The 12,875-nt window shown below is 33.1% G+C and overlaps 2 protein-coding genes across 2 annotated transcripts; both read left to right on the top strand.

The window, feature by feature from the left end:
* Positions 1-1,405: 1,405 nt before the first annotated feature.
* On the top strand, positions 1,406-6,118 carry LOC108917680 (aldose reductase). The gene is made up of 5 exons (XM_018724409.1): positions 1,406-1,536; positions 2,321-2,677; positions 4,438-4,685; positions 4,753-5,013; positions 6,002-6,118. The coding sequence occupies exons 1-5, from the start codon at positions 1,465-1,467 to the stop codon at positions 6,036-6,038; spliced, it is 975 nt and encodes a 324-aa protein (XP_018579925.1). The 5' UTR covers positions 1,406-1,464; the 3' UTR covers positions 6,039-6,118.
* A 3,392-nt stretch (positions 6,119-9,510) lies between these two features.
* LOC108917640 (alcohol dehydrogenase [NADP(+)]-like) lies at positions 9,511-11,829 on the top strand. Its single transcript, XM_023454970.1, has 5 exons — positions 9,511-9,642; positions 10,660-11,022; positions 11,073-11,320; positions 11,382-11,642; positions 11,706-11,829. Exons 1-5 carry the CDS (start codon positions 9,571-9,573, stop codon positions 11,740-11,742), a joined length of 981 nt encoding a protein of 326 aa, XP_023310738.1. The 5' UTR covers positions 9,511-9,570; the 3' UTR covers positions 11,743-11,829.
* The last annotated feature ends 1,046 nt before the right edge of the window (positions 11,830-12,875 follow it).

Consider the following 12,875-nt stretch of genomic DNA (forward strand, 5'->3'; position numbering starts at 1 on the left):
CGTTCGGCTTATTTGTTAAACAGTGCGGGGGGAGGGTCGGCGATCGCATCAAGCGAAGCGAGGCGCTAAGATATTCATTTAAATTATATGGTGTAAAAGAGTAAAATAATGTGCATGAAATGCTTAAAGCCTCTAACTTATTTAAAATGATAAGGATTAATACCGTATTTGTGTAAATAGCTTTTACATTACCGCTTTATAATTGCCAATTTTTTAAAGTATTAAAATGGATATAGGTAGTATGTTATCTTTAACATATAGACATATGCCATCGCGGACTTTTCTGTAGGCATATATAAGATACACAATTCCACCATACATTGATACACTACATAAACTTTCGGACCCCCCCGGCTCGGACGCGAGGCGCGGGGTCACGGGGCGCCCGCGCGGCCCGGTCGAATCACGGCGACACGAAATTAATTTCGTTGCGCATTATTTTGATTTTGCTATATCTCCTAAGGTATTCATTTAATTTGCATGGTGTAAAGGGAAAAAATAATCTTCATGAAATGCTCAAGCCAACTAACGTATTTAAAATGATAAGGATTAATACCGTATTTGTGTAAATAGCTTTCCAATTACCGCTTTATAATTGCCCATTTTTTAAAGTATTAAAATGGATATAGTATGTTATCCTTAAGAGATAGACATATGCCATCGCGGACTTTTCTGTAGACCTATATAAGATACACAATTCCACCATACATTATTTTGTTATATCTCAAAGGGTTTAGGCAGCGTTTTCGTTGAAAGCTCCCAGACGGCTTATTTTTTTCCGACACCTCCAACAAATATCGTTAATGTATACAAAAACTTAACAAATTATATACTAAAACCTTCCTCGAGAACCACTCTATCCATTGGTGAAAACAGCATGAAAATCGGTGCAGTAGTTTTTGAGTTTATCGCGAACAGACAGACAGGCAGACAGACGGACGCGGCGGAGGACTTTGTTTTATAATAAGTAGTGATGTGGTTAAAATTTGATTTGAATAAACTAGGTTTGTTTCTGCAGCAGTCTCAAACGGTTTTCAAACTATCAGATATACTCGGCCAATTCAGTTGTCACGTAATATCAGCGAGTATAAAGTTACGAATCAATTGGTCAAATATCTCTGATAGTTTCAAATCAGTCATCAACTGCTGCAGAAACATACCTATTATCTTTGATGTACCTCAAAAATAAAAGACGATAAGCTCATGGCGCTCAAAGAATCCATTTTATTACTTTCTGATATTATAGTTTTTTAAAGGTCATCGGGATTTGTACTAACCACATTATTATGTTTTTCAGTATTTCAAGTCATCGCATTAAGTGAATGACCTACACTTTATCTATTTATTTATATTAATGTCACTGATAATAAAATAGATATGTACATATAGGTATATAAAGGGTTCATAGTCAGTCCAACTTAAACAGCGAGCGTATATTGTTGGCTAGTTAATTTTGCTGAAGCTATGGCAGCGAAAATATTTAAGGATTTGCCAGGAGGGCTAAAGATGCCCGCCATTGGACTTGGTACTTGGCAGGTAGGAATGATTTCTTTTATAGTATTATTAATAAAATAATAATAATAACTATTTTTAATTTGTGACATTTTTTTAATTACTTTTTATTCAGTTGTCATGTGTTAAAGAGCTTATAGTGTAGTAGGGAACAAGTACATATCTACTTTCTCAGTATGAATTGTTAGGCAAAACTAAAATAAGATCAGCTCTTTACCTAAAATTTGTCTTTTCGTGCCAGTGTGACAGAAACACGTAAATAAATAAAAGTTATCCTATTTGATATAATAACTTTTCGTTTTAGTTTCTTTTGAAAAGTCAGAATAAGTTCAGAATATGAAAACACATAGATTTTCGAAACGTAAACAATTTTTAAAGTGCGCAATATAATGTGTTTTTTGTATTTTGGCTGTATTTTTTAGCTTAGTTAAGCAAGACTATTTTCATGAAAATAACCCTTGATTGATCCTTTTAGGGGAAGGGTTTATTTCACTAACTTTTTAAATTTCTTCACAGGTAGGTGGCAAAATACTGAAAAAATAAAGAGAAAAACCAAAACTATGTCACTTCAGACAATATAAAACATATGACACAGCATATTTATTAGAATGTCGTCATTATCTAGTGATAATTTAATATCGGTAATAAAATATATCTAATAGATTGATATACATATTATTTCTCCTGGGCATTCAACTCAAGTGTATCTTTTTATGTACTATTTTTTTTATGTTTATTTTTACATAATCTAGAACATGTAGTTAGTTGAAGAAATTTACGATATTTTCATCTCTTTGACATTTTCCAGGTCACTAATGAGGCTGAGATAGAAACTGCTCTAAACGCCGCTCTTGAGTTGGGCTACCGTCACATCGACACAGCCTTTATCTATCAAAACGAACATATTATTGGTCGCGTGCTGCAAGAATGGTTTTCCTCTGGAAAATTGAAGAGGGAAGACCTGTTTGTCACCACTAAGCTTCCAATGCAAGGTGTACACCCGGACAGAGTAGAGTCGTTTATGAAGCAGTCGCTAGAAAATCTCAAATTGAACTACGTCGATTTGTATTTGATTCATTTCCCCATTGGCACTAAGCAAGTTGAAGGAAGACAATCACTAGATAATTTTCAGACCGAGCCAGAAGACCATATAGCCATTTGGAAGGTATAGTGGTGTATAATTTCAAGGCGTCATATCAGAAGGGCGTAAGAGCCACTATATAGTCCAAGCATTCTGTCACGGATTAATGTTAAATTTCCAGAAATTATTACCTGGACAAAAAAATATGACCGTATAGAAAATTAAATTTTAAATTGAGTTTCTTGTTCTTTAAACTCGATCCAATATGGCGAACATGGTTAAAAAAAATCGCAAAGTTGAAAAAAACGGTTTTTCTAAAATAACTAAAAAAATATAGCACGGATTGAAAAATTTTAAATGAGAAAGTTGTAGGTTTTAAAAAGATCTATCGACTGATTTTTTGAAAGTATCGATTGCTTTGTTACTTTTCGAGATATATCGAAAAAACCGTTAAAAATCTTCTCTTTTCTCTTCTTCTATAACTCGTTTACATTTACGTGCCCATATTTGCTATTTACTGCAAGCATAGCCCACGGCAAGCCAAAAAAGTACATTTTTGAAAAATTTAAAAATATTAATTATTTTTCGAGATATATCGATTTTTTGAAAAAAAGGCGCTCTCGAAAATTGGCTAGATCTTCTCAGCGGATAGCCCTACAGTAACGATTTTCGGTTTATTTTCTTCGTAAAGAGTTATATTATCATGCTGTTAAAAAATGTTGACGATTTTATTAATTTTAAGGATCAAAAAATGACTTTGAATAAGTTGCACTTTTTTGGGTATGTTTTTTTCAAATTACTATTTCAATTTTTATTTTATGAAAATGACTTTTAAAGAAAGAAAACTAAACATTTACGGGTCTATTTTGCTTCTAAGGCGAAAATGCTATAATATTCGTGTTTAGCTACCCCAGATTAAGTACAAAAAAATAATAAAAATTGAAATAGTTATTTGAAAAAAACATACCCAAAAAAAGTGCAACTTTTTCAGTCATTTTTTGATCCTTAAAATTAATAAAATCGTCAACATTTTTTAACAGCATGATAATATAACTCTTTACGAAGAAAATAAACCGAAAATCGTTACTGTAGGGCTATCCGCTGAGAAGATCTAGCCAATTTTCGAGAGCGCCTTTTTTTCAAAAAATCGATATATCTCGAAAAATAATTAATATTTTTAAATTTTTCAAAAATGTACTTTTTTGGCTTGCCGCGGGCTATGCTTGCAGTAAATAGCAAATATGGGCACGTAAATGTAAACGAGTTATAGAAGAAGAGAAAAGAGAAGATTTTTAACGGTTTTTTCGATATATCTCGAAAAGTAACAAAGCAATCGATACTTTCAAAAAATCAGTCGATAGATCTTTTTAAAACCTACAACTTTCTCATTTAAAATTTTTCAATCCGTGCTATATTTTTTTAGTTATTTTAGAAAAACCGTTTTTTTCAACTTTGCGATTTTTTTTAACCATGTTCGCCATATTGGATCGAGTTTAAAGAACAAGAAACTCAATTTAAAATTTAATTTTCTATACGGTCATATTTTTTTTGTCCAGGTAATAATTTCTGTAAGCATTTCTCTATAATGCTTGGACTGTATAGTCGGTTTTGGATTTTTAGGGTGTATGAACACATTTAACCAATTCGCTTAATATATCAGAAGGGCGTATATATTCGTAAACATCAACACTCTGTTCTAACGCATTTATGAACCAATTTTTGCAAAACTATAATATCAGAAAGGCGTAGGCCTATAAAATTTCAGATTTGGTTCGTACGCCCTTCTGACATGACGCCCTCGATATTTAATCTTGATTCTGAGATTTTTCATTCTTCATTTTCAGAAAATGGAAGAGCAAGTTGACGCAGGTAGAACCAAGACTATTGGATTGTCAAATTTCAATGTCAGACAGATAGATCGGGTATTAAAGTCTGCTAGAATAAAACCAGCATGTTTGCAAGTCGAACTTCATGTTTACTTGCAACAAAGGGAGTTGGTCAAATTTTGCCACCAAAATGGAATTGTTGTAGTTGCTTATTCTCCCTTGGGTTCTCCAGGATATAACAAGCTATTGACGCGGATTGGAGCAGAGTGAGTAATTTTAAAAAGCCAAAATATCATTTTCCATTTATGAATTTATTTCGATCCTTAATTACAGACCCAGGAAGTTGCCAGATATGCTTAACGATGAAACCATCAAGAAAATCGCCTCCAAGCATAAAAAAACTAACGCTCAAGTCATGTTGCGGTACTTATTACAGAGAGATATTGTAGCCATACCGAAGAGTGTTACTCCTGCCAGACTCAAAGAGAATATAGATGTGTTCGACTTTTCTTTGGACGCCGCAGAAGTAAAAGCTCTGGATGACCTTGAAGTTGGAGAGGAAGCGCGTGTATGCGATTTTAAGATAGTCCCTGCGTAAGTTATGGCACTATTTTATCTATTTTAACTGTTAATTCTGATTCTGTCTATACCGAATAGGCCATTTTAATCTCACCACCCGGATATCTCCGCCCAGGTAATGTTTAGTGAAAAATATTTCAGACAAAAGTTACTGGACCCGGAGGGAAACATGTTATAGTGATATTGCCCTTTACCTTGAAGGTCATTTTCACGGTCAATTCAAGGTTAACTTTGTTTTTTAAATAGGAACCCCTATTTTTGACCTCGGATTCGGAAAGAGCGGGAAATTCTACGTTCAGATGATGTACCATACATGGTTGGTCGGTTGACCACCCAGTCATGTAAAGGTCAATTTTATTTTTTCCTCAATCTTTGCACCCGAGTGTAATTGAATGTAGAATTTTCCGCTGTACTCGAATACGATGTCAAAACTACTGTTTCTTGTAAAAAAACTAAAATTGACCTTGAGATGACTTTGAAAATCACGCCCTGTAGCAGAGACAGGGTCACCATAATATGTCCCCCTCGAAGTTGAGCAACTTTTATTTGAAATATTTTATGCTAAACCTTACCTGTGGCAGAACATTCGGTTGCAAATATTGAGGAAAAAATAAAACTGACCTTTACATGTCAACCGACTCCACATATGATACATTATCTCAACATAGAGTTTCCTGCTCTTTACGAATCCGGGGTCAAAAATAGGGGTTCCTATTTAAAAAAACAGAATTGACTTTGAAATGATCTTGAAAATGACCTTCAAGGTCATAGGCAATGTCACCATAACATGTCCCCCTCCGAGTTCAGTAACTTTTGTCTGAAACATTTTTCACTAAATTTTACCTGGACAGAGATATTCGGGTGGAGGGATTAAAATGGCCTACCCTGTGTATTGATGAAATTTTACAAATTCTTAACACATTTGATATTATTATTTTCTATAAATCCAATATTAAATAATAATAATATTGAGGAACAAGCGTAATATTTCAATTTGTTGCAGGTTACTGAACCATCCAGAGTTTCCATTTCCAAAATAGAAGTGTAATTATTAATTAATATCGCTGTTCGAGTTATATACTGTTATGTTACGCATTAATAAATAAAAATATAAATAAATTATTAGTGTTTTATTGTTCAAAATGTGTCAGTACTTAAAAATATGTGATTTCATATTTAAAATCACAGTACTTTTTGAAATGCATCACTAGCACATGTGTCTCCATTGAAAAATTGCAAGTTGAAAGATATTATCCACTAAGACCGCATTGTAGAGGTGTTGTATAAAAAAACATGCAATGTATTTTCTGTACGTCATAAAAATCAATAAAGTAAATACTAGATATCTTTATACTTATCGTTATCAAATCTTTGTATGAACTGTAAATCTTGCATCTTATCTAATAGGTACTTTATATGTGCAGGGTGATTTTGAATAGAGTAGCACAAACGCTACCAGTGCATCTAGATGAAAAAATAAGGCGAATGAACTAAATATACCTTAGACAAAAGTTGCACTCCTGAGAAATTACAGGGTCTTGAATGTTGTAGAGCCAACCAATATTTCCTTCAATTTATCTTGAACGATGTGGCGTAAATCATTTATATTTGGTACAGACATTTGTCCAGTGCGGACACATACTTTCTATTAATATTGTTTAAATATATCCACCAGAGACGCTGCTGTCGACTACATGCAACATATTATTCCAAAGAATTTTTCACCCTGTATGAAAATACATATCTTAATTACATTTTCGGACGTAACAACTAAAAACAAACATTTTTTTTCTCTTGCATTTTTTCGATAAACGCGATAGTTTTTTTAGATAATTTACGAAAAACAAACTTCGGAAATTTTACAGCGCCAATGGTTGCAGTCAGGTTGCAGTAATACAAAAACATCAACACACCACTCATTAATAGCTAAAGGAAAACGCTTTTCTGGTAAAGTAATTTTAATAAATTTATTTTGAAGGAACAGTAAGTATTCGTTATGTAACAAATCAAGTTATTTTAAGTGTCTAATTTAAATAATAAATTTTAATTTAAAACTACCTACTGTAATCTCGAATGTAATACTAAGGAACATAACGTTATTTTAAAGTAAAAAGTTTCTAAAGAATATTTTCAAAGTAGTTCCCATTTTTCTGTAAACACAATCTAACACGACGATTAAAATTATGACGTACTCTTGCAAATATTTATGCGTTGTTACGAATATCGTCAGCTGCGAGAAAGATTTTTTGACGCAATTCAACAGTATTAACAGGAGTAGCATAAACAAGACTTTTCAGTTGTCCCCATAAGAAATAATCAAGTGGGGTAATGTCCGGTGAACGGGCAGGCCAACTAACGGGTGCATTGACACCACGATCTATCCAACGTCCCGGAAAATTTAAATTCAACCATTGCCTGACAGCTAAGGTACTATGTGCCGGAGCCCCGTCATGCATGTACCACATAACTTGTCGTACACCTAGTGGTATATCCTCCAATAATATTGGGAGATTTTCATTTAAAAACCGAAGACATTCAAGAGCTGTCAGCAAACGGGGAAGAATAAATGGACCTATTAGAGCATCTCCAACAATTCCTGACCATACATTTACACTAAAATTGTGCTGAAATCTTGATGGACATATTTCATGGGGGTTTTCATTAGACCATGTATGACTATTACGATGGTTAACTAAGTCTTTGAAAACATGCCTCATCGGTGAACAAAATATGAGATAAAAAATTTAAGTCGTGTCTGGACATGTTAAGATACCACTGGCAAAAAAACAATTCTTGCAGGTAAATCATTTGCAGTTAATTCTTGAACCGGCTGGTGGTGAAAAGGGCGTAAAAGGTTATCATGAATCAAGTTCCAAACAAGACTTTGCGAAACGTTGTACTGTGTAGCCAGTCTTCTTGTACTTGTTTGAGAATTTTCTTCTAAATTGATAAGTATAGCTTCTTCAAGGTTTACATTTCTGATATACCGTTTTTGTCCATTACCCTCGCGCTTAGGTTGAAATTGGCCAGTTGCTCGCAACATTCTTTCCACAGCTGAAACAGTTTGCCTGTGGGGAACTCGGCGATTTGGATATTTCTCATGGTACAATCTTGTTGCGGCAGCACAATTTTTGTGACATTCAAAAAATACTTGGAGCATATCAACATACTCATTGTTAGTAAAATTTGCCATAATTAAACAACTATTATTTGAAACCGTTGATGACACTGACACATCAACACAAAAATAGCAAATTGTTTACTCAGCAAATTTGTTTCCGATTTACCAGGAGCAACTATGATGTTGGCGAAGTATTCCCATACTTATCAATTTAAGCAGGTAATCCTCAAACAAATCAAGTTAGATTGTGTTCAAAGGAAAATGGGAACTACTTTCAAAATATTCCTTATAAAATTTTTACTTTAAAATAACGTTATGTTGTAGTATTACATTCGAGATTACAGTAGGTAGTATTAAATTAGATATTATTACTTAAATTAGACACTTAAAGTAATTTCTGTTTCATAAAGAATACTCCTAAATAAATTTATTAAAATTACTTCACGAGAAAGGCGTTTTTTTTTTGCTATTACAGAATGGTGTGTTGATGTGTTTGTTACTGCAACCATTGGCGCTGTAAAATTTCCGAAGTTTGTTTTTCGTAAATTATCTAAAAAAACTATCGCGTTTATCGAAAAAATGCAAGAAAAAAAATGTATGTTTTTAGTTGTTATGTTCGAAAATGTAAATAAGATATGTATTTTCATACAGGGTGAAAAATTCTTTGGAGTAATATGTTGCATGTAGTCGACAGCAGCGCCTCTGGTGGATATATTTAAACAATATTAATAGAAAGTATGTGTCCGCACTGGACAAATGTCTGTACCAAATATAAATGATTTACGCCACATCGTTCAAGATAAATTGAAGGAAATATTGGTTGGCTCTACAACATTCAAGACCCTGTAATGCCTCAGGAGTGCAACTTTTGTATAAGGTATATTTAGTTCATTCGCCTTATTTTTTCTATTTTTTATCTAGATGTACTGGTAGCGTTTGTGCTACTCTATTCAAAATCACCCTGTGGATACTTTATAGTTAAGATACTGATATGTTACGCAGTAATAAATAAAAATATAGGACATATTATTAGTGTTTTATTGTTCAAAATATGTCAGTACTTAAAAATATGTGATTTCATATTTAAAATCACAGTAATTTTTGAAATGCATCACTAACACATGTGTCTCCATTGAAAAATTGCAAGTTGAAAGATATTATCCACTAAGACCGCATTGTAGAGGTGTTGTATAAAAAAACATGCAATGTATTTTCTGTACGTCATAAAAAATCAATACAGTAAATACTAGATATCTTTATACTTATCGTTATTTCAAATCTTTGTATGAACTGTAAATCTTGCATCTTATCTAGTAGGTACTTTATTTATTGTCCTTATTGTTGAGGAGGTACTGTGCCACTGATAATAATTTATATATAAAAAATATCATTCTCATCTAGTTCAACTCAAGCTGTGGACGGTATTGTTTGTAGTTAACTTTACAGCAGCTATGGCAGCGAAAATATTTAAGGAACTGCCAGGAGGTCTCAAGATGCCCGCCATTGGACTTGGTACTTGGCAGGTAAGAATACTAGAACCCAGCGATAACAGTAACATTTATTAATACCTCAACTTTCAGTTGAACAACCATCCAAATATTACCATTATTCGACGTAGAAATGTCCCGCTATTTGATGAGAATTTTCTTTTTATTTTATGGTTTTTCAGCAGTATAATGTAACTAACGTCCAATTTGAAGTTTTCAACGACACAAATTTAACGGTTCTTTCAGTTTAAATCGTACGTTTACTTTATCTAAACATTGCCATTTTAATGAAAAGTATGAAGTTTATTTAGCCTGGTATTTAGATCCTTACTTAACGTTACATTCGGAATATAATAATTGAATTATACCCAACGATAGAGCGCCGAATATGGGGTCATTACTAACAGCAGTCTTGTCTGTGTAGTTTGATTTTTTTGCACACCTAGATTTCTGATATCGAGGAATATTGTTTGACTTCATTTGATAGGATTTGTTTGAATTAGCTTAATACCTTAATAAAAAGTAGAGATGTGACAGCCAATAATAGTAGTTATGAAAGAGAATGTGTGAAATTAAGTAGAATATGATAATATTATATCTTTAAAAAGAATATCCATTTTCTCTGTTGCATAATTTTTATGCTGGTATTTTACCAGCTGATAATTGATATACAATTGACAGACAATCGTAATGTATTATCAAATAAATAATTATTTGATAAAATATAATGATACAGCACTATTTTTGCGTTATCTTCATTAAGTATCTACTTATAATTCAAGACGATATAAAGCACACGTAATAGATATAATTCCTTTGCTTTTTACTTAAAAAATATTTGGACTTGTGCGTTTTTAGACATATATATTGTAATAAACATGCCCAAAATGTCTGAAAAATGTTTAATTAGGCCAAAACTCAATTAAAAAAATTTAAAACATGCCAGTTATTAATTAAGTTAAGAATATGTTTTTTGATGAAGAAGCAGCAATGAACAATACACACAACTTAACATTGATTTACTATTTGAAGTATTTCTTCATCTTTCTCCAGGTCACTAATGAGGCAGAACTAGAAAACGCCCTGAACGCTGCCCTTGAGATAGGTTACCGCCACATCGACACCGCTTTCGTTTACCAAAACGAACACATTATTGGTCGTGTGCTGCAAGAATGGTTCTCATCTGGAAAACTAAAGCGGGAGGACCTATTTATAACCACTAAGCTTCCAATGCAAGGTGTACACCAGGATAGAGTAGAGTTGTTCATAAAGAAGTCACTGGAAAATCTTCAATTGGACTACGTTGATTTATATTTGATACATTTCCCTGTTGGAATTAAACACGACGACGGTCAAAATCGACCACCGCCAGAGAAAATCCAAACGGAGCCGAGCGACCATGTAGCCATTTGGAAGGTATGAGATATTAACATCTTAAGTTGATGATTCACTAATTTTTATTTCAGAAAATGGAAGAGCAGGTGGATGCTGGTAGAACCAAGACTATTGGAGTATCGAATTTTAACATCAGGCAGGTTGACACAGTAATAAAATCAGCTAGAATCAAGCCGGCGTGTCTCCAAATCGAGTTGCATGTTTATTTACAACAAAGAGAATTAGTGAATTTCTGCCAACAAAATGGTCTTGTTGTAGTGGCTTATGCTCCTTTGGGGTCTCCAGGATATAATAAGTTTACCGCACAGTTTGGAAATGAGTAAGTATCTTTACGAAGTCAGAACTTCGTTTTGCAGCTAATATTGTTATTCTAATTTCAGACCCAAAAATCTGCCCGATATGCTCAACGATAAAACAATCAAGAAAATTGCCACCAAGCATAAGAAAACCAACGCACAAGTTATGCTGCGATACCTCTTGCAGAGAAACATCGTGGCTATACCAAAGAGCGTTACTCCAGCTAGACTCAAAGAGAACATAGACGTATTCGATTTTTCTTTGGACGGCGTAGATATGAAAGCTTTGGATGATCTTGAGGTTGGTGAAGAAGCTCGAGTGTGTGACTTCAAATTTTTCCCAACGTAAGTTACCATATTGGTTTTACCTTTCTTTTACATGTTATGTATATTTGTTTGTATTTCCAGGTTGTTGCAGCATCCAGAGTTTCCTTTCTCCAAGTAATAATTGTTATTGTAATGTCCTTAGTACATTTATTACATCAAATTTATTTTGCATTTCTATTACATAATAAATGATTTATTATTATAATTTTACTGTTTGTTATTTCTCTTTGCACTTTACTTCTTGTTTTTTTACGCCACCACTGGGAAACGTAAACCTAACCACCCGGTATTACCGCAGTAAGTTGTATCAGTGCACTATTAGTATTGCTAGTTGTTTTATTTAAATCAAGTGTTAGAGAGCGACAATAAAAAAATAATTTAAAAAACAGGTTGCTTTTGTATGGCATAGCGATGTTATTTTAAAGTGACCATATTTTTTGTATCAATATGGATGAAGCGCAGAAAATTTAAAAAATGTGTTAATAATAGTAAATAAAACAAATTTGTGTTTTAAATTAATTAATGTTGCCATTTTAAAAAACATACTTAAAAACAAATACCTAATAGTACGTACTAATCAGATTGATATGAATTATTATTTAAAATCGTTTCAAATTTTTGGGAACAATTATGTGTCACTATTTTCTTTGAGCAGTTTAGCTGCCACTAAGTACAATAGATAAGAACGCATTTAGGAAAGTTAAAACAGGTAGTATTAAAAAGTAATAAAATTCTAACCAAAATATTCAGCCACTTCTGCAGCCAATCGGTACTAGACATATTAAATTAATCCAAAATTAACAAAACAGCAACAAAATTAATCCCTACACTGTTAAAACTTATCCTGTCCTGTTCCTAACGGTTACGAAGGGTGACAAAGATTAGCCTCCGCTTTAGCATCCGCTATTCGGATAAAATGCCTCTGAAAAGCTGCTACTGCCAACTGATTACACACCTGGTATGATATAACGGGATGGTAAACGACTAAAAGAACAAACATTAATTCGGCGAAACGGGAATGACCCAAGACGTCTACACCGCTTCATTTTGTTACAATTTTGTTTTAGTTTTCAGTTCACTTTATAAGTACTATTTTTGTGTAATATATATGTATAACCTTATAAAGTTATATTTCAGTGTTTAGCAACAGTGTATTTTCTGTGTGATGTTATGGGAAAGCATGTATACGAATCCAGAAAAAGTTGATATTGTTAGAGCCTCCTTTTTGTCAGGAGAAAAAGACGTTGTTGC

Source organism: Anoplophora glabripennis, unplaced genomic scaffold (genome assembly GCF_000390285.2).
Source record: "Anoplophora glabripennis isolate ALB-LARVAE unplaced genomic scaffold, Agla_2.0 scaffold44, whole genome shotgun sequence".
In the NCBI taxonomy this organism is placed as follows: domain Eukaryota; kingdom Metazoa; phylum Arthropoda; class Insecta; order Coleoptera; family Cerambycidae; genus Anoplophora; species Anoplophora glabripennis.